Source organism: Monodelphis domestica, chromosome 1 (assembly GCF_027887165.1).
Source record: "Monodelphis domestica isolate mMonDom1 chromosome 1, mMonDom1.pri, whole genome shotgun sequence".
In the NCBI taxonomy this organism is placed as follows: Eukaryota; Metazoa; Chordata; class Mammalia; order Didelphimorphia; family Didelphidae; genus Monodelphis; species Monodelphis domestica.
The window spans coordinates 202,537,053-202,564,374 of NC_077227.1; the positions used below are offsets into that span (position 1 = coordinate 202,537,053).

At 45.1% G+C, this 27,322-nt stretch overlaps 1 protein-coding gene across 1 annotated transcript in view; it reads right to left on the reverse strand.

The window, feature by feature from the left end:
* Positions 1–7,895: 7,895 nt before the first annotated feature.
* Positions 7,896–27,322, reverse strand: part of PLCB2 (phospholipase C beta 2) — a 41,410-nt gene continuing 21,983 nt past the window's right edge. Inside the window, exons 20-32 of the mRNA XM_001380986.3 lie at positions 26,740–26,904; positions 25,341–25,440; positions 22,388–22,492; positions 22,062–22,156; positions 21,736–21,832; positions 19,448–19,492; positions 14,153–14,363; positions 13,626–13,797; positions 12,278–12,354; positions 11,755–11,850; positions 11,488–11,545; positions 11,001–11,087; positions 7,896–9,298 (exon numbers count right to left, since the gene is read on the reverse strand). Coding sequence (XP_001381023.2) covers positions 9,098–9,298; positions 11,001–11,087; positions 11,488–11,545; positions 11,755–11,850; positions 12,278–12,354; positions 13,626–13,797; positions 14,153–14,363; positions 19,448–19,492; positions 21,736–21,832; positions 22,062–22,156; positions 22,388–22,492; positions 25,341–25,440; positions 26,740–26,904 — 1,509 coding nt within the window. The 3' untranslated portion in view covers positions 7,896–9,097. The remainder of the gene's footprint in view (positions 9,299–11,000; positions 11,088–11,487; positions 11,546–11,754; positions 11,851–12,277; positions 12,355–13,625; positions 13,798–14,152; positions 14,364–19,447; positions 19,493–21,735; positions 21,833–22,061; positions 22,157–22,387; positions 22,493–25,340; positions 25,441–26,739; positions 26,905–27,322) is intronic.

The window sequence follows — 27,322 nt, forward strand, 5'->3', positions numbered from 1 at the left end:
GGAGGTGGGAAAAATTGAAAAGAACCTTAAAGGATAGGTAGGATTTGGACAGGTGGAAAACACAATGGAAAGAACATTGGCTCTAGAATCAGAAGATCAGGGTTCAAATTCCACCTCTGACACCTGCCTGTGTGACACTGAATAAATCACTTAACCTCATCGGTAAAAATGAAAGAGTTGGACTAGATGGCCTCTCTGTTCCCTTTCACTTTTTGAACTAGGATCCTGTGAAAGCTTTCCAGGGAAGCAGAGTGGAGGGAAGAAAGGTGACAAAACCCAAGGTGTTTTAGGAAGACAATAAAGAGACCAATTAGTCAGTGGCTGACATTTCAGGGAGATAAGGGAGATATGAAAGCCCCTCCATTCTGTAACTATTTCATGGATGAGGAGATTTTTGATAGTTACTTTGAGATTGCTATGTGTAAGTCAATAAACACATTTGTAAATACATTGTTTGCAGAAAGAATTGCAGAATTATAGTGCCGGATGGTCATTCCAGAATCTGTTGTAAACATTACTTTAGTAATATAATAAAGGTGAAATTCCAATTTAAAAAAGTGGACAGATACTGAGTGGAAACAGAAAACAAGGAATAGAATATGAAGAAGCTTCTGCTCATAGAAGGGTTTGGACTTAGGACAATGTGTGACAAATTGGAGCTCGTGGGAGAACATGTCTCTAAGTTTCCCATGGTTTCATGTATAATTGTAGTAATTCAACACCAGAAGATTTGGAAGTCCCAGAACACAAAGATATGTTCCTCAACTCTTCTGTGTTGTCAGATGGTAAAACACCAAAGGCATGTACATTCGTCTGATTCAATTCAATTTGATAAACATTTATTAAGCATTTACTATGAACAAGATACTATGTCCAGTATACAAAGATGAAATCAGAAATAATACTTATCCTGAAAGAATTTCATTCTTATAGGGAATTAGAATATATATATATATAATATGCATATTATATATATATATATATACCATGTTATGGCTAATGTGGAAATGTTTTGCATGACACATGTGAGTATGTAATAATAATAAAGAATGCAATCATATTTCTTGCTTTCTCAATGGTTGGGAGGAAAGAAGGAAAGAACTTGAAAGTGAAAATAAAAAGATAGATTATAGCCCCCAAAAGGCTAGGTGACACAGTAGATAGAGCACCAGGCTTGGATTCAAGAAGACTCATCTTCATGAGTTCAAATCTGACCTCAAACATTTACTTGCTATGTGACCCTGAGCAAGTCACTTCACCTGCTGGCTTCAATTTCTCATCTGTCATATGAGCTGGCAAAAGAAATGGCAAATCACTCCAGTATCTTTGTCAAGGAAACCCCAAATGGGTTGATAAAGAGTCAGACATGATTGAAATGACTGAACAACAAAAACTAAGTGAAGAAAGAAAGGAATTCAACAGGAGATTAAGAACATGGAAAGGATCCTTTTCATGGGAGAAAGCATGAGAAGAGTCATCGAGGCCTCAAAAGACAGTCTGAGAATGTGACAGTTCCAATTTTGGCTTGGAGCACTGAGAATGGGAATGGGAATGGGAATAGTGAGAGACGATTCTGGAAAGGTAGATTGGAGCCAGATTTGGAGAGTTTCAAATGCCAGACTAAGTTGTTTGCACTTTAGTCAGGAAGTAAATGGGAGGGGATCATTTTTAAGCTTTAGAGCAATTATGCACTGATGTACATGGCCCATTTTTCTCTATTTTTTTTTTCAGTATTTGACCTAGGCTATGATAACTCACCTTCTTCCCTACCCCTACCAGTCTCTAGAGCAGAGGTTTCCCAACTTTTTACACAGGGGGCCAGTTCACTGTTCCTCAGACCATTGGAGGGCTGGACTATTAAAAAACTATGAACAAATCTTTATGCCTCTGTCTGGGATAGCAGAGGCTGCAGTGCTGGCTGTGATGGGTCTCTCACACCTTGCACAGGCCCATCACTGCCACCACTATACGGTGCAGTAGTATACACAGTGCAGAATCCCCTCCCCCAGATTGCTGCTCACCATGCTGACATCTTCCATTGTGCAGCTACATAATCCTTTGGGTGGCACCTTGTTCTCATTCAGTTACTCTCAGAACAAGGCGCCACACAAAGGATTATGTCACTGGAAGTAGCACTGTATATGAGTGATGCTGTGCTTTGTGGTGCTGCCACATACAGTGCTCCTCTCACTGACCACCAATGAAAGAGGTGCCCCTTCTGGAAGTGAGGTGGGGGCTGGATAAATGGCCTTAGGGGGCCGCATGTGGCCCTCTGGCCATAGATTAGGGACCCCTGCTCTAGAGCATAGTATGGGCTGGCCTAGATGAGGTCCTTCCCAATTTAGAGATTCTGTGATTGTGATATACTAACTTTCAGACCACAGCATCCCATAGCTCTTAAAGCCTCCATCACCTCTTCTAGGAAGAGCATCCTGGAGATAATCCTCAGGTTCCCAAAGTGTAGAACTGGTTTAGCCTGGCAGAATAAGTGGAGTGCCTATACACCAGAGGTTTCCTCAGCTACAGCAGTGCAGGCAGTGTCTCTGGGGGCTATGGGTTAGTTTTGTGGGCAAATCCTAAATTAGTGGCTCTTTGAGAGATCTCTGCAGTGAACTCTGACAGGAAATAGGCCCCACTACCCCACCTCTTTCTCATCCACACCTAAGACTGGAACCAAAGCTTCTGGGATCCTCTACCTTTTCTCTTCCTTGTGTCTCATTTCCTCCCTCTACCCCACTTTGTAAAATAAAGTGATGTGCCCGATGCTTTCTGAGGCTAAGCAATGCAACCCAGTTAGGGTGCAGAGGGGACCTTAAAGGCTTAGTCCAAGATCCTCTATTTGGAGAATAGGTGACTAGGATATAAAGAATTCCCCCAAGATTGTAAAGATAGGGAGGCAAAGTAAGAACTTTGGCAGGAAATAGATATCAACTTCCTATCATGGACGGCAAAGAAGGGAGACAAGGAATGTGTCCAGGAGCCTGACCCTGAACTCCACAAGTATCTTTGGTTTCCTCTGTTTAATGACCTATAGATTTAGAACAGGAAGAGCATTTAGCCCAGCCTTCCCACTGATATCCAGAGAGCTGCCCACCACCATACACAGAGTCAATGATACACAGATTCCACAGACAGCTCTGGTCTCCTTTGTCATAGATGTTAGAGGAGAAAGAGATCTTGGAGGTCACCTAAGCCAAGCCCCTCATTTCATAGATGAGGAAACCAAAGGCCCAGAGAATGGTTCACTTCCCCAACATTACAAATATAGTCAATGAGGGCTGGGAGGTGGCATAGTGGATGAAAAGCCAGACCTGAAGTCAGGAGGACCTGGGTTCAAATCTGACCTCAGACACTTCCTAGTGATCTTGAGCAATTCACTTAACCCTTTTTGTCTAGTTCTTGATCTTCTGTCTGTGTTGTTACTAAGAAAGTAAGGCTTTAAAAATGCAGTCAATGGCAGAGCTGGGATCTGAACCTTTGCCTCGGAAGCCAGCCTTCCCCTGTGCCAGACTTGTTGCTGAGCTCTTGCTCCTCCTCCTTTTTGGTCTGCAAGAGAGTGCCTAGCCTTATGTTCCCATTACCTGGGGATGTATGGAAGCCAAACTGGAGAAGAGGAGGATCTCAAGGTCTCATCCTATGGTCTGAGGCATCCTTTGTTCCGAAGGGCCCAACTCTGCCCACCCCCCTGGCAGTGCCATCAGCCCCAAAGGCCAAGGCTATAACATCAGAGCCGGCTGCTCTGACTTCTCTGTGGGTACATTCTGAACCAAGAAGAAATAGCAGAGCTGAAAAAAGCTGAGCCTTTAGCACAAAGCAGAGGAGAGGCACAAACAGCCGGAATTAGAAGCTGTCGCTTAAGGGAGAAGAACGCTGACAAGGAGACAGAGCCTCAGGAGAGGCAGCTCCTTCCCCCATCCCGCTGCCCTCCCCCCTTGGTCCCTCTTCGCCCCGCTGCCGGGGCACTGCTGGAAGAGAGCGGCCGATCTGTCTGTCTGTCTGTCTGCTGGGGCTGGCCCAGCCCCTCCCCCCTCTCTCTTCAGCTCTCTCACCCAGCCCCCTCATCCTGCCATGCTGTATCAGCTTGGGAGGGTCAGGCTGGAGCCTTCCTGGCACGTGGCAAGGGGCGGGGAGATTCAGTCAGCAAAGGTCACTTTGATTTCTTAATCCGCAGTGGGACCAGGGAGAGGGAGCGAGGAGCTTTCTTTTGGTTCAAGGGGGGAAACTGAGGCACCAGGCAGCTAGGGGACAGGCTGTCTCTGTCTTTTCCCGCTAGAAATAAAACTCGAGGGTCCTGAGCTCCATTATATTACGGGCCCTGTCATGATAGTCTGACATGGGGGGGGGGAGAGGTCCCCCGCCCTATCCCTTCCTCTGTAATCAGACAGCGAGCAAGTTTAGTTGTGCAAACACCAGAGTGGAAGGACCCTAATGAGCCCTGGGCCTTTCGCTTTTTCTGTAGAACAGAGGAGGTCAAAAGAGATCTGCGCCCCCTCCTCTTCCATGGAAACGGGCCAATGGCTCAGCTTTTCGGGGAGAAGCTGCACTGGGGGCCGCCTCGCTCCAGACGAGCCTCTGTCGGTGCTGCCAGGGCTGAGCTAAAGGAAAGCATGAGCCAGCCTTCCCGTTCTTCCCTCCCTCGGCTCAGCCCCCTTTCTCCAACCTCTTTAGACCGCTTGAGTCACCAGCCAGAAACAGAGAGATGCTCTGACCCAGCCTCACGTGTCGGGATCCCTCCCTCCCGGGACCTGCTCCCCCAGCCCTGGGCTGCAGCGGATGCACTCCGAGGTTTCTGACCCGGGAAGGAGAAGCCTGTGGAAGAGAATCACCCCTAGAACTTGGCAGATTCCAGTGCCAGGGAAAAGAGCTGATGACTAACTTCCAGGCTAGTCCAAGTCTTCCTCCTCCCTTAAAAAAATTTTTGGAAGCCCTTATTTTCTGTCTTAGTATCAATTCTAAGACAGAATAGAGGTTAAGTGATTTGTCCAGGGTCACATAGCTAGGAAGTATCTGTGGTCGGATTTGAACTCAGAACCTCCCAACTCCAGGCCTGGCTCTCTGTCAGATGTGCCACCTAGCTGCCCCTATTTAGTTATTTATTTGTTAAAAAAAAAAACAAAAACTCACTTTCCATCTTAGAACCAACACTGTGTATTGATTCCAAGACAGAAGGGCAGCAAGGGCTAGGCAATGTAGGTTAAGTGATTTGCCCAGGGTCACACAGCTAGGAAGTGTCCTAGGTCAGATTTGAACTCAGGACTTCCCAACTCCAGGCCTGGCACTCTGTCCGTTGCGCTATTAGCTGCCCCTTCTTTCCCTTTAAAACTGAGGACACTAAGTGCCAACGGGTTAGGTGACCCAGGATTACATAGTTGGTGATGGTGGGGAGGATTTGAATCCAAATCCTCTCACTCCAAGTCCAATGCTCTCTATCACATCAAAGCTGACAATTAGCTGTAGCACTGTAGGGACTAGAGCGAGTCAGTCAATAAAAAGTAGGTACTTACTATGCACCAGGCCTGGGGATACAAAGGAAGAGAAAAGCCAGTCTCGACTCTCAAGAAGCTCACTGTCCAAATATTTCCTATTTTCTTTTATTTTTCTTTTATTTAATTGACTAATTTAGAGCATTTTTCCAGGATGACAAGAATCATGGTCTTTCCCTCCCCTCCCTGACCCCCCCATATCCGATGCACAAGTCCACTGGGTTTTACATGTGTCTTTGGTTAAGACCTATTTCCATGTTGTTGATGTTTGCACTGGGGTGATCGATCATTTAGGGTTTGTAACTCCAATCGTATCCCCATTGACCCATGTGATCAGGCAATTGTTTTTCTTCTGTGTTTCTACTCCTACAGAATTCCCTCTGAATATTTTCTAAGGCATCCTGCTCACTCACTTACTGGAGATTAAATATGAATAACTACATACAAACAAGATGGATACAGGACAAACTGCAGGTAATCTCCAGAGGGAAGGGGCAGGGGCACTTGGGTAGCATGGTGGAGAGAGCACTGGACCTGGAGTCAGGAAGATCTGAGCTCAGATCTGAACTCGGACACTTCCTGGCTATGGGATCCTGGGCAAGTCGCTTCACCCTCTTTGCCTGAGTTTCCTCATCTGTCAAATAAGTCAGAGAAGGAAATGACAAACCACTCTAATATTATCTCTGCCAAGAAAACCCCAAATGGGGTCCCAAAGAGTCTGACACAGCTGAAATAACATACAAACAACAGAAAGAAGGCACTAGAATTAAGGGGGGGATCAGGAAAGCATTCTATAGAGGGCAGGCATTTAGCTGGGGCTTGAAGGAAAACAGGATAGCCAGGAGTCAGAGGAGGAAGAAAATTTCAGGTGTGGGGGACAGCCAGTAGGGAAGAAATGCCCCATCAGGGGACCTCATGCTTGTTTAAAGAATAGCAAGGAGGTCGGTGTCAATGGACCAGTGGGGATCAGTGCATCCAGTGCATCCAATCCAGGCTGGCAGGATTCCTGAGATCAAGGCCCCAGGGAATGTCCCTTGTTTGTGTATTTTCCTGTGCCCCAGGTGCTGCCAGCTGATGGCATCCTCTGAAACTGGAAACCAAGAAAACAAAGGCTTCCTGGCATTCACCACACTTGGGATAAGCCCTCCCCAGCCAGGCTAAGAGACCTCAGAAGAGCACAGGGCTCTCCAAGGAAGGGCTGGTCTTTCATGGAGGCAGAACAAGTGCCTGCCCACAGCAACCATCATGGTATGATTTGAGGGGTAGAAATATCTGAGTTTCCCTCCACTGACATCATTCCTTTAGGACAAGGCTTTTTTTGTTGGTTAATACATAGACAGAGTTTTCAATCAGATGGCAATGGCTATTGAGTGCAAAGAGCTGAGTTCAAATCTAAGCTAAGCTTAGCATAAGCTTCAGTAAGACATTCTCTGGTCCTCAATTTCAGCCAAGAAGATTGCATGATAAAGGAGGATCAGGAGTGAAGAATCTCCTGGCAGAAGAAGAATACCATCTCCTGGCAGAGAGGTAATGGGCTAATATGCAGAACGTTATCCATTTTTTGACACTGCCAATATAAGAATGTTGTTTTGCTTAACGATATTTATTTGTTACAAAGGTTTCTGTTTTCATTTTCTTTTTTTCCCCCACTAATGGGAAAAGGGGAGATGGGAGAGAGAAAAGTTTGGTCATTGAAAAAAGTTCCTAATTCATTAATTAAAAAAAAAAAACTCTGAAGTGCTTGGACTTACTGATTTGTAAGGTCCCTTAAGGTCTTTTTTTGTTCCTCTGATTATCCTAGGACCCCAAGAGAGAATAGGGTCCTGAGGGAAGTGGCAAGAAAAAATGGTAATTAATAAAGGCGAGGGAGGTAAGTTAGAATGGGGAAGGAGTCTGGAGATACTAGAAAAATTGTGCCCATTTTCTAGTTGTTTCCTGGACATCTTTCTTGGGGGACACAGAGGAAGAATCAGTCACACACAGATTGCCCACAGCAATCATCATGGTATGATTTGAAGGGTGGAAATGGCTGCCAATCCCACCATTAACATCATTCCTTTAGAACCAAGGCTTTCATGGATCGGGATTCCTTCCCATTTTGTTGTGACAAATATTTGGGGAAGGAAAAGTAAATTTTATTTCCCAACCCAGAGAAAGGTATTTAGCACTATTGGCCCCAAGAAAAGAATCTTGCTGGGGTAGCTGGAAGAGGCCTTCTCTTCCCCCCAGGAAGAGAGTCAAAGTATAGAGATGGTTTTCAGAGATATAGGGGCACAGGGAGATATTGAGGTTTGGGGGTAGAAGGAGGAGGTGTCGAGAATTAAGTATCTTCTGATCAGGAACATTCCAGTCCACCTCACAAGTGAGTCATCCATTCTACTGTGGCCCTTTGATCTAAAACAGAACCCAGGCTTTAATAGATAAAAGAGGTCTTTAATGGAGTCAAAAAGAAAACAAATAATAAATAACTTGAAATGATACAGGACAAACAGCCATCCTTTCTCTCTTTCTCCCCAACCCCAGCCCCTCCTTTAACCACAAATCAATTTGTCCATACGGTGCATCCCCCAAGAAGCAGTTTTGTTTTTTTTTTCTGATGGAGATTGTGGAGGCGAGGAGGGAGGAATAATCTCGGGGCTTGGAGGTCTATATTCTAGCGCAGTTTCTTGAAGTCCATAGATAAGGAGAAAGAAAGGATAGAGAGGGATTGGGGTTAGGGGGGAAGGAAAAGGAAAGAATGAGACGGTCCTAAATCTTATCATTAGTTAACTTCAGGACTGGGGATAGGGGGGGCGGAAAGAATAGTCTGAGGACTGTATGGACTGTAGACATTGGGGTTCCTTGAACCCTTCTTGGTCATCCTGGAACTGTCTTCTGGACTCTAATAAAACAAAGGTGCCAGGGAAAGGCAGGGTAGTCCTGAGTCATCCTGTCTCAGCAGGTGGGAGGGAGAGATGGGTATCTGATCCTCTCATCCTAGGAAGAATCCTTAGTCTGAAACAGTTCCTGGCCAGGAAGAATTTAGGAGAGTTCAAGAGTGTGGATTCTGGCTCTGCCTAACTAGGAAGATTTATCCTGAGCCCAGAGTTACCCTGGAATTATGGGTTTGGTTCTGATGTTGATAGAGTTAGAAGAGGTCATCTTGGATTTTCCTTGAGAATGGACAATAATCGGGATAAGTTAAATTGGAAAGGGGTGAGGGCAAATATATGCACTTAGATTAACACCAGCATAATTAATAAGCCATCCTAGAGGCTGGCTCCTCTGATGGGTTGGTCCCAAGATCTGCCCATGTCAGAAATGGTCTTTTTCCCAGTCCTGACCAGTGCTATCAGACTCCTAGGGGGCTCTCCTGGAGGCATACCCCTCCCCGCCCCCCTGACTTCTGACCCTGAGAGTTGAGTGTCAGAAACTCTAGATGAGGCTAAAGAACAGGAATCAAGGTAGAATAGACAGACTCCAGAATAGCCCTCCTTCTCTCCAACCGGCACGTTCTCTGGAGTTCCTTTATGTTAGAGGAACATGGGTGGATCTCAGGGAGGCTACACAGTTTTGAGGCACATTCCCTAGCTGGAGCCCTGCCCTCATGCCAGAACAGGAAGGGAGATCAGACTTTAGAGACGGCTGTCTAGCTGGGAAGAAGCCTCAGCTGGGCTCAATGTCTCCTCCAAAGGTTCTTCCACAGCACCAGGTGTCTCTGGCTTCTTGTTGTGGACATCTTGGGGGAAACTGAGGCAGCACTTCACCGCCTCCTTCACTTTGGCCTCCAGGCCCTTCATGCGTTCCTCATATTCAGACAATGCCTCTTGCTGGAACTGCAGAGAAAGCACAGATCAGAGTCCAGATCGGAGAGGGAGGGGAAGGAGGCCCCTACTTTACACCTGCCTGACTTCCCGCTTCCCTACCCCTGGGGTTCTGACAGTGGAAAAAGGCATGTCTCAGCCTGTTACGGCCTCCCAGAGGACAAAGGGATGCTATGTCAAGTGACGTGGCCTTTGGAACCATGAAGCCCACGGGAAGAAGGGAACTGAGTCATCTTCCTACCAGCTCCTTGATCTAGAACAGCGCCCCAGGCTTAAACGGATAAGGGCAGTCTTTAATGGAGTCCAAAAGGAAACCAATATTAAATAGTCTACCGTGGTAGAGGGCACATAATGACCCTCCCTCTTCCTTCCTCACCCCAGCTCCTTCTCCAACCATGAAGGACTTTACCCATACTGTCTATCCCTCAAAGGAGTTCATGGATGGCCAGGGGAGAGGATGGAGCCCCCCAACCTTCTTTTTGAGGTCTCCCATAACAACCAGAATAAACTGAACACTGCTGGTCATTTACTCCAAGGCAGAGACAGAGGAAGATACCAATGTGTAGAAAAATAACTTATAGAAACACCTTTTATGGCAGTAAGAAACCAGAAACAAATGGGGTGCCAAGTAACAGGGAAATGACCGAAGAAACTGAGGTCTGTGTGTGTGGTAAAATATTATTGCTCCATAAGAACGAAGAATAAGAATTCAGAGATACACAATGACTACAATAGTGCAAATGGAGAGAAGAGTTACAAAAGTATTGAAAATGAATGTTGCAAAATTGCAAAGAACAAGCTTGTCTCCAAAGAAGTGCATTGAAAGGATACCATTCTCTACCCCTTTACAGAGGTGAAGAGGACCATGGGTGAAGAACATTGCCTATATTGGCTTGTTTTTTTTAATAACCTTTACTTTCTGTCTTAGTAGTGATAGTTAAGTATCAATTCCAAGACACAAGAGTGGGAAGGGGGCTAGAGAATTGGGGTTAAATGATTTGTCCAGGATTACGTAGCTAAAAAGTGTCAGAAGCAAGATTTAAAACCCAATCCTCCTGGCTCCAAGCCTGGCCAGGCTCTATCCACTGTGCCACTCAGGTATCCCAACTTTGCATACATTGTTAGGTCTTTGTCAAGGTATTGATTGGTTTTTGCAGAATATTCTTTTTCTAACTCTATCTTAGTCTTTCTCTCTTTTTCTCTCTAATTCACAGAAAACTGAAAAATCTCAGTAAATGGATGTAGAACAAAGTAACTAGAACCAAGATAACAATATACAAAATGACCAAAACAATATCAGGAAACCTCACAGAAAGGAACTTGAATCAGTGTAGTCATGACTCCAGAGAAATGATGAAGTCAAGGACTACAGGTGCAGAATGAGACTTATTCTTCCAGATATGACAAGGAGGTTAATATGGTGTACTTAACCGTACACTCCCTTCTTCTAAAAAAGGGTTCTAATGAGAGAGAGTGGGAGTGGGGAGCATAGCCTAGTATAAAAAAAATACATATTTTAAAGTTACTCATGGCTATGATTTCACTGATGTCGAACTGGGAGACTGCCCAATTGGACCTACCAAAGCCTAGAGCCCCAGACATGTGTCCCTCAGTACCCTATAGCCAGGCGAATTCTGGGATGCCTGAGCTAAGGCTCCCAAAGTTAAAGCTTTCAGGAAAGAGAGAAGGGTAGAATAAGGGCTAATGATTTCACCTGCTTCCCTTTCTCCCGGATCTGCTCCAGACAAGCCGCCTGCTTTTCTTCCAGCCTCTCCTGGTGCCTCTCCAGAGTCTCTGTCATCTAGGCAGAAAGAGGGGTACCCAAAAGGAGATTTCAGGAAGTGTCAACACCATTCTCAGCAGGACCCATTTGGGTCTCCTCCAAACTCCATTATCCTAATTCCCTGGTTTTGGGGAGATTTATCCTGCTTTCTAACCTGCTTCTATACCCTCACCCACCCAGGAGAGCTGGCCAGAAAACAGACAACCACTTGAGCCCAAGCCCAGTGACCAGGCCCAGAACAAGGGCAAACTCTGAGTACTTCTTCCCTATAGATGCACCTGGAGAAGGGAAAAGGGAGGTACATGTCTAAACTGATGCCTAAATGACAACTAGACCTAGCCCCTCTCTCCATCCTTCCAGCTAGGAGAGGAGGAAGCTTGGGCCCCACGAGACAGAGTTCCTACTGGAAACTGCTTACCTGTTTGATGATATGGACCACTTCCTGTATATGTGAGTTGTTAATTTCTCTCTTCAGCCTAGGAGAGGGGTCAGATAGGAAAAGTGAATGGGAAATTCTTGTGGGGGAAGGAGGTCCTGGACAGGTGGGTCTGAGCTTCTTTGGGGAAGGGAAACATCCATGGGACCAATAGGTTGGTCAGAGAAAAGACCAAGGGATCTGGTGTTGGGATTATGGGAATAAATACCCATGTATGAGGGCACAGAGCCTTGGTTCTTCCCCCCTCACCTCTCCTGGGCCATCTTGTCACTAGTGATCTTGCTCATGGCCTGGATCCGCTCTAGCCTCTTGACTTCAAGCTTCTTTTTCATCTCTTTGGTATTGCTGCCAAAAGAGGGGTTGTGGGTGGTAGAGTAAAGGGGTGGTCTGAGGACCTCAAGGGGCAATGCATAGTGTAGAAGTTGTTGGACTTGGAGTCAGGATGACCTGGGTTCAAATCCTGCTCCTGACATGTACTAGCTGTGTGGCCCTGAGCAAGTCACATAACCACTCTGTGCCTTACTTAGCTCCTCATCTATAAAATCATGGGGTTGGACTTGATCTCTAAGTTCCCTAAATCTATAAGTCAAATGCACCTATTTTTGCCACCTGGAAAGCTAGCCTGAGGTGTCTCCACCTCAAGCTATCCTCCATAATGTAAAATTATCTGGAAAAGGAAATGGTAATCCACTCAAGCAACTTTGCCAAGAAAACCCCAAATGGAGCAACAAAGAGTCAGACGCAACTGAAATGACTAAAAAAACAACAATACCCGTCTGCAGACTCCTTGAGAGCCTTTAGTTCGGCTGCTTGTTTTTCCTGGGCCAGCTTTAGCACCTTGTCCATTAGCTAGCATTGGGGAGAAGGGAGAAAGGGAAAAGCTTAGAGTGAAATTTTTCTAAAAGAGCCTTCTATCCTCCTTAGCCAACTACTGGGCAGGGATGACCGGACTATCTCAGACAAGGAATTTAGAAAAGACTCTTTTATGCCATGGAAAGAGTACTGGATTTGAAGTCAGAGGGCAGGGGTTTGAATCCCTACTCTGGCATTATCTGTGTGGTCTTGGGCAAGTCACTTCATTTCTGTACAACTCAGTTTCCTCATTTGTAAAATAAAGGTTTGAATTAGAGCGAGGTTTTTAATCTTGTCTGTCATGGATTCCTTTGACATGCTAGTGAAACTTATGAACCACTTCTTTGAATAAAATATTTAAATGTATAAAATATATAGAATTACAAAGAAAGTCAGTTATGTTGAAATACAGTTGTCAAAATATTTTTTTAAAAGGAGGCAGAAACACTGGTGAGGAACACAGTGAAAGGGAAAAAAGCAGGATCAAAAGGGAGAAATAAGATGGAGGGCAATGCACAGTTAGTAATCATAACTGTGAATGTGAATGGTACAAACTCACCCATAAAATGGAAGCAGATAGCAGAGTGTATTAAAAACCAGAATCCTACTATATATATATGTTGTTTACAAGAAACACATTTGAGGCAGGGTAGTAAGTACCTGCTTAGGTAAAGTAAAGAGTAAAGGTAAAAGGCTGGAGCAGAATTTAGATAGATAGATAGATTTATTATCATCCAAAGTAAAAAAAGCAGAAGTAACAATCATGATCTCAAAGCTGAAGCAAAATTTGATCTTATTAAAAGAGATAAAGAAGAAAATTACATTTTGTTAAAAGGTACTATAAACAAAAGATGAGGCAGCAAGGTGTCTCAGTAAATAGAAGGCCAGGTCTAGAGACAGGAGGTACTGGGTTCAAATCTAGCCTCAGATACTTCCTAGCTGTGTGAGCCTGTTAACCCCAGTTGCTTAGCCCTTACTACTCTTCTGCATTGGAACCAATACACAGTACTGATTCTATAATAACAGGTAAGGGTTTAATCCAGGTTAAGAATCTCTAGACAAACTGACCTTTCAGATTATGTTGGGAGCTGACATCTGGATGTTATTCCCCTCTGAAGAGTACAGTGTTCTCACTGACTTGAAGGAGGAGGTAGGGGTCAGCCCAGACTGTCTATTACCTGGCACACTAGTAGGTGGGGGTCATGCCTTCAGTGTGAGAGGACCCCAGGTGCCAGCCTGGGGTTTCTCAGAACTCCTGGTGCATGTACCTCACTACCATGAGCTTCCTTGCGTTTCATGATGCTTTCATACTGCTCCTCCCCTTGTTGGTACAGTTCCATCTCCAGCTTCTCCTTCAGCTCTCGAATGCGCCCATCTGAGCTTTCTGGTCCTTCGATTGGTCCCATCCCGGCCCCGCCAGTCTCCTCACAAGGCAAGCTTCTACAATATCCAAAAGAGGGACAAGACCCTGAGGAGCCCTTTCTGGGCCCTCCAAAGCCCTCATTTACTACCCTATAGCACAAAGGAAGTCCTGACTACAACAGGAATATTAAAAATGAGTGCCATTGCATTCCTAATCACTCTCTTCCTTCTCCCAGGATAAAAACACTCCTTGTCCCCAAGCCAATGAACAGTCATCTCTGTCTGTTTCCCTTCTGGATCATGGGAGTGATGACGTTGTCACCCAGGGGTCCATGACAGAGGGGATCAGCAGCCTCCTCTACCTAGATTCAGGGATGTAAGAAGGAGAGTCAGGGAACCATGGAGCAGATACAAAGTCCACTTGAATCATTACCTCTTCTTCCTGGATCCCTTAGTGATGGACAGCTTCCTGCACCCACCCTGGGGTGTCAATTCAGTCTGTAAGTTGGCATACTTTTGCAGAACTTCTTCCCAGCGACGGGCACCTTGCCTCTCCAGTTCCCGAAGTTCCTTTTCCTGTCTCTTCTGAAGCTTCAGGAACCCTTTCAACTGCTGCAGCTCCTCCAGACTGGCTGTCTGAGGTTCTGTGGAACAGAAATAGGATGGGTGCAAAATATTGAAAGGGAGACATAAATTGTTACATCTTCTAAGGGAAAAGAAGGGTCCTTTTGCACCTCAGTGGGAAATTCTTCTGCTGAACATTTCAAGAAGGGAGGAAGGGAGGAAGAAAGGAAGGAATGGAGGAAAGGGAGAAAAGAAGGGAAAAGAAGAAAATGGAAGGGAAGAAAGAAATAAGCACTTATTAAGCATCTAGTATGTGCCAGGCATTAAGTACCAACTAGGCTAAGCACTTTACAGTTATCTCATTTTGACCGCTTGAACAACAACCTTGGGAAGTAGGTGCTATTATTATCCCCATTTTACAGTTAAGAAAATTGAGGCAAACAGAAATTAAGTCACTTGCTCTGGATCATACCGCTACTGAGATAAGAGGCAAGATTTTACCTCTGATCTCCCTGATTCCATTCACTGAGATACCCAGATGCCCCAAATGTTTGAATGAAGGCATAGACAACATCTTTATCATTTCTGCAGCTGACACACAGCTGAGAAGGATAGGTAATACACTGGATAACAGAGTCAGGACTTAGGTGATCTGGACAGCCCAGAACCTTGGGTTGAACCAGTGGAAAATCAGACACTTTAGATTTTAAAAATCATTCTCTCATAAGTCCAAGATGAGAGGAAAATATGGCTAGAGGTAGCAATTTGTCTGAAAAAGATCTGGGGGTGGTAGTGAGCTCCAAATTCAATAGGAGTCAAAAATATATTATGGCAGCCAAGAAAGCTACTAATATCTTGGGCAAACGATTCAGGAATAAGGAAAGGATGGTCCCACTGCCCTTTGTCCTAGTCAGCTCATACAGAAACATGTCACATTTCAGGTAGGACCTTAATAAGCATCCCTAGGAAGACCACCATGATGGTGACAAGCCTCAAAACTTTATTATTGAGGGGCAGCTAGACAGCACAGTGGGAAGAGTTTTTTATTGAGGGGTTTAGACTCGGAGGCTCAGTTGAAGGAACTGAGGAAGTTCTTTCTGAAGAAAGAAGGGCTTGGAGGAGGAAAGAAGAGGAAGGGAGGGAATAGAGGAAGTAGAAACTTTCAAGTATTTAAGGGATGTCACGTGGAAGAGAGATTAATCTTGCTGGCCCCAGGGAGCTGAAGTAGAAGCAATGGGCGGAAGCTATAAAGAGACAGATAAAGGGATGATGTAAATTTAAAACTTCCTAACAATTTTGTTGTTTTGTAGTTTCAATTGTGTCTGATCCTTTATTATCCCATTTTTGGTTTTCTTGGCAAAGATACAGGAGTGGTTTGCCATTTCTTTCTCCAGTTCATTTTATCGATGAGAAATGGAGGCAAACAGGATGGAGTCATCCAGGATCACACAGCTAAGTAAGTGTCTGAGGCTAGATTTGAACTTGAGAAGATGAGTCTTCTTGATTCCAAGTCCTATGCTCTAGCCATTGTGCTTTTTAGTGGCCCTCCTAACAATCAGAGTGATCCAAAAATAGAATGGGCTGCCTAGGAGATAGGGTAGGCCAGAGCCAACTTGAACTGGCCCTGGAGAACTAATTGCCATATTTTCAGTGTGAGTTTTTCCACCTGGGAAATTGCCAAACAATACAAATGAGGACTCAATTTCTTGTTTTCTTGATTGTGTAGACTGAAGAAAGTGATAAAGAAAATATTTAATAATGAAGATTAAACTCAAAAGTGTTACATACAGAGATAACTAGGTGGCTCAGTGGATAGAGGGGCCAGGCCCAAATATGAAAGTCCTAGGTTCAAAGAATACTTCCTAGCCGTGTGACCCTGGGCAAGTCACTTAATCCCCATTGCTCATTCCTCATAGTTCTTCTGCCTTGGAACCAATATTTAAGATCAATTCCTTTTTTTTTCTTTTTTAAATAAAAAAAATTAATGGGGGCAGCTGGGATTGAGAGCCAGGCCTAGAGATGGGAGGTCCTAGGTTCAAATCTGGCCTCAGACACTTCTCAGCTGTGTGACCCTGGGCAAGTCACTTGACCCCCATTGCCTAGCCCTTACCACTCTGCTGCCTTGGAGCCAATACACAGTATTGACTCCAAGATGGAAGGTAAGGGTTTAAAATTTTTTTAAAAATATCTTTCCATGTTCCATGATTCATTTTCTTTCCCTTTCCTCTTCTCTCCCCCTTCCCAGAACCAACAAGCAATTCCACTGGGTTGTCCAAATGTTATCACTTGATATTTAGGATCAATTCTAAGATAGAAAGGATTGTTGTTTGTTTGGGTTTTTTTTTAACTTTTATCCTCTGTCTTAGAATCAATACTGTGTATTGGTTCTAAGATAGAAGACTAGTAGGACTAGGCAAAGTGAATCACCCAGAGTCACACAGCTAGGAAGTATCTGAGATTGGATTTGAACCCAGGCCCTTCCATCTCTGGGCCTGGCTCTCAATCCACTGAGCCACCTAGAATTTTTAAAATGAATTAATTTTTTAAAACAAAGATTCAATTAAAAAGTATCCTATACATTTTCTTTATTTGGAGAATAATTAAACATTTAAATCATTAGCCATTTATCAGCACGCTACCGATTCTGCACACACACACACACACACACACACACACACACAAACCAGAGGCTTTCAAGCAAAAGCTCCATGGTCATGCATCAGGTACCCTGGAGAGGTGATCCAGGAATGGGTTAGACTAGATGGCCATTGAGACTCATTGCTACCGAGAGTTTGTTTCTATGTGGCTTTTGAGATATAGCGCCTATTTTTTTTTTTACTTTTATGGTTTTGTCCATGGGGCAGCTAGGTGGCACTGAGCTGGGAGTCCGGAAGACCCAAGTTCAAATTCTGACACTTGCTAGTTCTGTCACCCTGGGCAAATCACTTAACCCTGTTTGTCTTCGTTTTCTCAATCTAGAAAATGAACTAGAGAAAGAAATGACAAACCATTCCAGTATCTTTGCCAAGAAAACCCCAAATGAGGTCACAAAGGCTCAGAAATGGCTGAAATGACTGAACAACCAAAAAAAAAAAAAAAGCCCTTTTGTCCTGGTGTGTGTGTGATTCCCTTCTCTAGGGAACAGAAGAGATTATTATTCCTGAAGTGGCTTCGTGTGAGGCTGAATTGTGGATTCATTCTAGTGAGTCAAGGTTGGTTCAAAGAAATCCTTTGAATCCAAGCATGTCCAGTAAAATCAATCAGAATGACCTATTTCAAGCAGATTAAATGAGGAGTCGAGCAGAAACAGGTGTTGGACTTTCACTTGGAGAGGGAGAACCGGTATGTCTGATGGGCTAAAAACAAGCATACACGCAGATGGCCAAGTTCAGAGAGTTGCTATTGTTCAGTCATTTGTTGGACCCTTCGCCACGCCATGGACTATAGCTATTTCTGGGATTTTTAAAAAAAGGACACTGGAGTGGTTTTCCATTTCTTTCTCCAGTGGATCTTTCTGTCAGGGAATCGGTAGTTAAGTTACTTGCCCAGGGTCACATAGCTAGGAAATATCTGAGGTCAAATTTGAACTCAAATCCTTCTGACTCCAGACCCAGCACTCCATCCACTGAGCCACTTGGCTAGCTGCCTTCTGAACACAGAAAACAAGTATCTATTTCAGAGGCAAGATGGTGCCTTGGAAGGAGCTCTTTCCTTGCATTCGGATGACCTGAGCCCCTGCTTTGGACACTCACCAGACATAAGACCTTGATGTCCCCAGGACTCAGGTTTTCTACTCCATGAAATTCTTGGTCTGAATTAAGTGATCTCCAGGGTCCTTGGAAGCTTTACATTTTATGGATTGGGCTGCTCAAAGTGGAGTTTTAGAGGGACAGTTACTGGGGACTCATCTTGGGAATGGGGTTATCCCAGAATTATGAAATCCCAGAAGAAGACTTCAGTGTCAGTCTAGTCCAATCGATTCCTGAAAGGAATTTCCCCACTACTTTCCAATTATAATATACCTGATAGGCAGTCAGGATAGATTCATGGAAGGAGGGTGCTGGCTTTCCCCACACCCCACACCCCCATGCTCCATCATTCCTGAAGTGGTCACAGAAAGCAAAGAGTAGATAACAGACATGATGTGTTCGTGTGTAACCAATAGAGTCCTCTGCTCTCCACTGAATAGATTTCTTTTGTTTATAGATTTGAAATCACATGGATTACTTTCCAGAATGATACCTTTTCCCTTGTAAATCAAAATCCTCCTCTAAATTCTGTATGACTCCCATGTGGCAACAGAAAGAGGTGGGATGCGAAAAGTCACTGCTACATCCTGTGTTCCATCATTTCTGACCCTTCTTGATCCCATTTGGGACTTTTCTTGGCAAAGATACTGGAACGGTTTGCCATTATCTTCTCCAACTCATTTGGCAGTTGAGGAAACTGAGGCAAACAGGGTTAAGTGACTTGCCCAGGGTCACTCGGCTAGTATCTGAGGCCAAATTGGAACCCAGGATCTCCTGATTCCAGGCCAAGCACTCTATTCACTGTGCCATCCAGATGCCCAGAACATTTGGCATAGGCATCTGTTGACCCCTAAGAAGTGGGATATCGAACTTTACATTGTAGGAATGATTCCTTACAGTAGGGAAGGTTGGGGGTTAGTTGATACTATAATCTGTCAAATTTAAAGTACTATATAAATGTCAAGTATTATTATTTACTAGAATTCTTTCACATTCCTCATTCAGCCATAAGATGACCTCTACCCTTCTCTTGCTAGAGCTATCCCTTTCCTTTGATCCAAAGACTTTTACTTCTTTCTCTCTTCAGGAAGAAAGGGGACCCCTAGGAACAAAGGGAAGGGGGCAGGGGAGCAGTCCTTACAATGCCTCCTCAATCTCTGGCTTGACCGAGATTTTTCAATCATGTATTTAGAGAGAGGAGGAACCTCAAAGGCCTTCTAGTCTTTTTACACATGAAGAAACGGAGGGTCACGGAGGTTACTGACTTTGCAAGCATCACACAAGATAGTAAGCAGCACAGGTGGGCTCGAGGCAGGTCCTTTGACTCCAGAGATGATGCTCTCATTTCCCTCTCTCAAGCTGCCCCTGACCCAGAGCTCTCGCTTGGAATCTCTCTCTGGATACAGGAAGCTTACCTGCTGCCTCTTTCAATGCTTCCTCCTTCAGCCAGGTCACAGCCACTGTAAAAGAGAAAGGAAGCATTTCTCTAAAATTGTCCTGGTTCCCGTTTTGGGGAGAAGTCTGGGGGGATTCCCGAAGGCTTCCCCTTCAGGATCTGTGCATCTGACCTGACACTTTACCCCGGCTGGTGACTCAGATCCCAGAGGTTCCCCTCATCTGGATTGGGGAGACAGAAGAGGGTCACAGACTCTCTGACGTCACTTAAATTCCCATGATTGGCATATATTGGCCCCACAGATTTATGTTCTGGATAGGGACTGGGACAAATTTTTTTATTTTGTTTTTTTCCCCTCAGAGACCATCCAAATCCTTCTAACCAGGTAGACAGATATGTGGATGGATATTCATTTAAAAACATTTGTTCCTTTCTTTTCCCTTTCAGTTTTCCCCAGAGGGCTACCATATCAAATTTTTCTAAAGTTCTATTTATCTCTTTAACTTCTTTCATGTTTATTTTTTGGTTGGATTTATCTACTTCTGAGAGGGGACTGTTGAAAACCCCCACTAGTAACATTTTACTGTCTACTTCCTCCTATAACTCATGCAATTTTTCCTTTAGGAGATTAGATTCTAGATGCTATGCTAGTTGGTGCATATATGTTTAGTATTTCTATCGTTTCTTTGTCTATGGTGCCTTTTATCAAGATGTTATTTCCTTCCTTATCTTTTTTGATTAGGTCAACTTTTTACCTTTGCTTTCTGAGATCATGATTGCGACCCCTGCTTTTTTTCTTTAGCTAAGACATATTAGATTCTGTTCCAGCGGGGAAAATTCATTGAACAAACATATTAAATAAACATTTAATTCAAGAAATATTAACTTTTTGTGCCATGGACTTTTTGGGCAGTCTAATGAACCTCTCAGCATAATGATTTCAAATATATAAGACAGCGGCAGCTAAGTAACTCCGTGGATAGAGAGTCATGTCTAAAGATAGGAGGTCCTGGGTTCAAATGTGGCCTCAGACACTTCTTAGCTTAGGTGACACTCATCCCCAGTGGCCTAGTCCTTACCACTCTTCTACCTTGGAACCAATGCAGAGTGATGATTCTAAGAGGGAAGGTAAGAATTTGTGTGTGTGTGTGTGTGTGTGTGTGTGTGTGTGTGTGTGTGTGATGCATAAGATAAAATAGATGGGATTACAAAGAAAACCAGTTTTCTTGAAATCATTATCAATTTTTTGGGTAAAAAAATCAAGTTCACAGACCCTAAGTTAAAAATCCCTGCTCTAATTCTATACTGGATTGCTTACCATCCTAGCGAGAAAAAAGAGGTTGGATAGGAGGGAGAGAATTTGGAACCCCAAGATTTTTTTAAATGTTAAAAATTGTTTCACATGTAATTGGGGGAAATATTAAACTTTAAAAATGAAAATAAAAGAATCTCTGGTCTAATGTGTGCACTGCACCATGCTAAATCACTTGGGAAAATATAGAATTTAGCTAAGTTGTGCTGCCTGAGTGAACAGAGCTAACAGTTTAACAGGGAAATAAGGAACAAACATAAATAACCAGACTACCCAGAGTTGCATTCTGCATTTCAGAAATGGGAAAAAAAAAACAAAAAAGGAAAGCCTAATGGTATTTAAATGGAAAAGGGGTTACAGGCCCCGGGGCATCAGGGAAGACTTCATGAAAGAAGTGACATTTGAGTTGGGCTTTAAAGGATGGATAGGAATTCTACAGATGAGGGAGGGCAGAGAGGCAAGGAAGGGCATTCTAGGCATAGGAAATGGAGTTTGTTTGTTTTTTAATTAAAAAATCCCTCACCTTCCATCTTAGAATCAATACTGTGTATTGGCTGTGGCTAGGCAAGTGGGGATACATGTCACCCAAGCTAGGAAGTGTCTGAGGTCAGATTTGAACCCAGGACCTCCCATCCCTAGCCCTGGCTCTCAATCCACTGAGTCACTCAGCTGCCCCCCAAACATTTTTAACATTTACTAGCTAATGGACAATGGGCCAACCACTCAACGTCTTTAAGCCTCAGTTTCTTTATCTGCCAAATGATGCTACTCATTTCCTAGGGCTCTACCTCGAAAGAGGAATGCTATAAGCTATATAAATCATTTTCCAAAATTGAAAAAACAATCCTGGAGGGGGAGGCGCAGGATGCTTTTGGAGGATAACCGAGGAGTCCAGTTTGGCTGAAGGATTTGGTACCCAGGACAGAGGAGAGTGGGACAGCCAAACACCCGGAGCCTGGACTGTGGCTCTGCTCTCCCTGGCCGGCCCTTCGTACCTGCAGGACCGTTGGACGGTGGCGCCGTGGAGGAGCCGGCGGACGCCAGGGCCCCGTTGAGCTGGCCCACAGCCGAGTTCCTGGGCGGCAAAGGCTTCTGTTGTGGGGAGAGGAGAGGTCAGCACGGATGCTCCCTTTTCCCAGAAGCAGGGGCCGCCCTCCTCAGGAATGCTCTCCCATCGGGGGAGATGGAGGGAAGATCTCCACCGAGGCCCCCCCATCCCCTGAGCCCCTTCCTCTCCCACCCACCCCCCCCCCCGCCCCCAGCCCCATCAGGCAGAGAACTCCTGGAGGGACTGACTCCATCCAGGGCCCATCTGCCTCACCTCAGGGGCGCTGTTCTCTGTTTCCTTCAGCTTGACTGACTTCTTGTCTTGAGCATTGAAGAATTTGATGGGGTTGGCAAGAGCCACAGTGAGATCTGTGGGCAGAGGGTGACATTATGGGGGTGCTCCAGGGGTAGGGGGTGACTGGACCTGCGCCAAGATGGCCAGGAGGTATCATCAATCTCTTGGGGGGGGCAGCCAAAGAACAGGGGGGGGTCTCTCCCTGTAGAGGAGGATCCAAGCTCCTGCCCTACTTTTCCTCCTCCAGGCCGCCATGTTTGCCCACCCACCAAGGTCCTGGGACTCGAGGGGAGGGGGGGTCCTACCTGCCCATGTGTCAGGCACATAATCTTTCATCTCCAGGAAAACGAAGAGGGCAGGCATGGTGAGGGGCATGTTGCTCTCACTCCTGAGGCACAAGTGATGGTACCCTGCCACAGCACACGGGGGACCTCAGCCAAATGCCCCCCACCCCATCCACCCAGGCTTTGATCCCCTGGCAGAGGCATCAGGGTCTTCCTTATATCAAGGTGCCTGGCATGCTGTAGCTGCTTCATAAACATTTGGTGTGGGAAAAGCACTACAACTGGAGGCACAGGACCTGGATTCAAATCCTGCCTCGTATCAGTGTGATATTAGGGCAAATCATTTAATTTCTTTGTGCCTCCCTTTTCTCATCTATATTAGAGTGTTGGATTTGATGACCCATAAAGTCTTTTTAGTTCTAGATATAGGGTCAATAAGATGTTCAAAGGTAGTATGGTGTAGGGGCAGTGAGGTGGCTCACTGGATAGAGCACCAGACCTGGAGATGGGAGGTCATGATTTCAAATCTGACTGCAGACACTTCCTAGCTATGTGACCCTGGGCAAGTCACTTAACCCCAGGTGCCCACCCTTTATTGCTCTTCTGCCTTGGAATCAATATATTCTAAGACAGAAAGTAAAGAGTTTTGTTTGTTTGTTTGTTTGTTTGTTTGTTTTGTTTTGTTTTTTTAGATAGTATGGTTTAGATTTTAGAGCAGAGGTTCTCAACTTTTTTGTAAGTCATAGATGTCTGTGTTAGTCTGATGAAGCCTACGGACTCCTCAAAATGATGCCTTAGATCACTGAATTAAATGTTAATGTTCAGTTAGAGATTGTTCAAAATAGAAATATATATATTTCCATCCAAAATTATAAATTCCCTGAAATCCCCCAAGTCTGTAGACTTTGGGTTAAGAATGGTCTCCTTTGCCTCTGCCTCTGCTTCTGCATCTGTTTCTCCTCCTCCCTCCTGTGGACTCTAACACCTTAATAATAGTAGCAGTCTTCTTGGGAGTGATTTTTTTTTCATCTTCTCAGAGTGGCTAATATTCCTCTCTAGCTTTTTATTCATCAGAACAGATGATCCCTAAAAACCTTTGGTAGGAAGAATAGTGACTTGGCTCCCAAAAGTCCTGGGTTCAAATCCAGCTCTATCCTTTTCTAGCTATATCATTCCTGGCAAGTTATTTGACCCCATTTTCCTCATGTGTAAAATTATATCTCCACTACTTTCTTTCTTTCTTTCTTTCTCCCTTACCTTCTTTCTTCCCTCTCTTTTCCTTCTTCCTTCCTTCCTTCCTTCCTTCCTTCCTTCCTTCCTTCCTTCCTTCCTTCCTTCCTTCCTTCCTTCCTTCCTTCCTTCCTTCCTTCCTTTCTCTCTTACCTTCTTTCTTCCCTCTCTTTTCCTTCTTCCTTCCTTCCTTCCTTCCTTCCTTTCTTTCTTTCTTCCTTTCTCCCTTACCTTCTTTCTTCCCTCTCTTTTCCTTCTTCCTTCCTTCCTTCCTTCCTTCCTTCCTTCCTTCCTTCCTTCCTTCCTTCCTTTCTTCCTTTCTTTCTTTCTTTCTTTCTTTCTTTCTTTCTTTCTTTCTTTCTTTCTTTCTTTCTTTCTTTCTTTCTTTCTTTCTTTCTTTCTTTCTTTCTTTCTTTCTTTCTTTCTTCTTTCTTTCTTTCTTTCTTTCTTTCTTTCTTTCTTTCTTTCTTTCTTTCTTTCTTTCTTTCTTTCTTTCTTTCTTTCTTTCTCCCTTACCTTCTTTCTTCCCTCTCTTTTCCTTCTTCCTTCCTTCCTTCCTTCCTTCCTTCCTTCCTTCCTTCCTTCCTCCCTCCCTCCCTCCCTCCCTCCCTCCCTCCCTTCCTTCCTTCCTCCCTCCCTTCCTTCCTTCCTTCCTTCCTTCCTTCCTTCCTTCCTTCCTTCCTTCCTTCCTTCCTTCCTTCCTTCCTTCCTTCCTTCCTTCCTTCCTTCCTTCCTTCCTTCCTCCCTCCCTCCCTCCCTCCCTTCCTTCCTTCCTTCCTTCCTTCCTTCCTTCCTTCCTTCCTTCCTTCCTTCCTTCCTTCCTTCCTTCCTTCCTTCCTTTCCTTATTTTAAGCCCTTACCTTCCATCTTAGAGTCAACACTGTTATTGATTCCAAGGCAGAAGAGCTGCAAGGACTAGTCAATGGAGGTTAAGTGACTTGCCCAGGGTCACACAGCTAGGAAGTATCTGAGTTCTGATCTGAAGTATATCTGAAGATATCTGAAGTATCAGATTCGAACCTAGGACCTCTAAGCCTGGTTCTCAGTCCACTGAGCTTCCTAGCTGCCCACTCCACTACTTACTCTATATGGTTATTGTAAGAGATTTTATAAACATTAAGGGAGTGAGATAAATGTGAACAGTTATTTACTATCATTACTGAGAACCAGCATGGCCTAGTAGATAAAGAGTCAGTCTGGATTCTGGTACTGCCTCTGGCACATTCTGGCTCTATGACCTTGGACCAATCTTCTTCTCTGAAGCCTAGACAACTCTCTGTTACCATAAGGGGCAGGGAAGATGCCAATCTGTATCAATAGAGGGGGTTCCTCCTCTGGGAGTCCTCATATCACTTCTAGTCCCTATCCCTTTCCTTATTACTATTACACCAGGATAGACAAGGCCATTGCCGGTCCTTTCCCTTCCTTTCTAAGCACCAGAAATGATGGTGAACCCATCATCAGGTCCTGGGCAATGCCCACCTGTCCTCTGAGATCTCCCAGTCCTGGCTTCCATTCTCCCAGGCCAGGTTCTACTCAAGCTCTCGTCTAGAGAGGTGCTGGTTGGGGGTCCCCTTCCACCATACTCCAAATCCTCACTTCTGGGAAGTGGGGAGCATCTGGGTTCAGCCTCCTGGCTGGATGGAGTCAAGGACTCCATCAAAGACATTCCCCTTTCTTCCTCCACTCCCATCATCAGTTTTCCTGGCCTTTACCTCTTCTCCATGCCCAGGGGCTCCCTTACCTGAGTGCAGGGCATGGACTGGGATAATTCGGTGCCCGATAAACTTGCCTCCTTCTTCCAGGACTGCCACTCTCAGAGAGGCTAGTTCTGGCATCATGATCTGGGGAGAGGAGGACCAGTTTTAGGGAAGGGAAGGCAGCTCTAGAAGCCTAGAGGAGGCTGAGTTCTCCACCTTTATCAGTCCCCAAATCCTCAAGTCCTTGGGGTGGCCAAGAGGTGGAGAGGCGACAGAGCTAGTCAAGTATGCCATTGCCTGATGTTTGATGCCCTGTTCTGTATGACTGGAACCCATTACCAAAGGAAACTTCCTTGCTGGAGGTGAGTTCCAGAAGTCCCTGATTACCCAATCTGGACTCAACACCTCCATACTTCAGAGGTCCTGCCACATCTCACAGGGCTGACCTTATAACAGTCTGGGAATGCCAGAGCTATAACTAGGATGAGATGGCTGGGGCTTTGCCTCAAGGTCCTAAAATTTAGCAGTCTCTTAATATCACTTTATCTCCAGCAGAATTAAAACCAACTTATAGCAACAAGATAGCAAGAATAATTAATTAAAATAGAAAGCTACCAGATGGTCTGCCTCCTCCCCCAGTGGCTATACCTAGGTGAGTTCTTATCTAGCCCAGCCTCACCCTACTCCATGCCTTACCATAGGAGCCTCATGCTGAGGTTTCTGCCTACTGGAGACAGAGTTTCTGCCCTCACCTGCCCTGCTCCTGCCATGAGAGGAACCTTGGGATGTCTCACCAAGCAGAGTCTTGTGGCCCCAGTTTCTTTCTTTCTAACTCTTTAAACTGATTCACTCTCAAAAAATTGACTTGGGAATAGCTGCATGGCTCAGTGGAATGAGAGCCAGGAGTAGAGACAGGAGGTTCTGGGTTCAAATCTGACCTCAGATACTTTCTTACTGTAGGACCCTGGGCAAGTCCCTTAACCCCCATCACCTAGCCCTTACAGTTCTACCTTGGAACCAATATTCAGTATTGGTTCTAAGACAGAAAATAAGGGTTAAAAAAATTTTTTTTGAGGGCAAATTTGGCAAATTTTTCAAAGCTTATCCCAGAGACCAAAATTGCTAGTCTACAGTCCCAACTGGGATCTCACAGCTCTGGATCTCTGATCTTATAATCCCATCAAAACCAAGCATTGCACCTCACCAAATATGTCCATCCACCTACTGGGCTAGCATGGACTCTCCGGGCCTCAGGAGAAGAAAGGTGGGGAGGGAGGGGGAGGGATAGGAAAGCAGGAAATGGCACCAGCCCCATAAGCAGCCACTCTTCAACTTTCTCATCTTCCCGGAGAGAATTCTGGCTTCTACGGGGAGGCTCAGGACTCGGAAGGAACCCTGAACACCTTCGGTCCCGTGCCCTGCCCTGTCCCCCACCCGTCCCACCTTCTCAAAGACAAAGGGGTCCTCTTTCCAGACGGGATTTATGGAGTTGGCGCTGGGTGTCAGTTTGGTGCGGTAGCGCCTCTTGGGGTCTCCAGGCAAGCCAAACACCTCCACCTCCACGTAAGTTCGGACACTTCGTTCCGACAGAAACTGGCCAGAAATCACCTATTGAGCAGGCAGGGGTGGGGGGACAAAATGTTAGGAAGGATTCGAGCCTCAGGTCCCAGGGTCCCCTCAGGGGCCACTGATGGTCCCCTGCTCCTAAGGCTTCATACAATCACTGTAAGAAAACTTGAGGGATGGGGAGGGTCCCACCATTCTGTTCTGGCCATATGCGAGGGGGAACGTGAACATTACTCAGTAGTTAGGAATAAAATCTGGGTCTCTGGGATTCTGAAGCCCAATTCTCCTCTGCTGGATGAACTCAGGGAATGATCTGACTCAGTTTCCCCCCTCGTCCATGTGTTTGAGCATCTACAGGATACCTACTGCCCCCACACAGCCCCTACTTATTCCATCCATCCCAGCCTCCAGCCCTCCCCCTCTGTTTCCATGGGGATTAAGAGGCAGCCTCCAGTGCTGA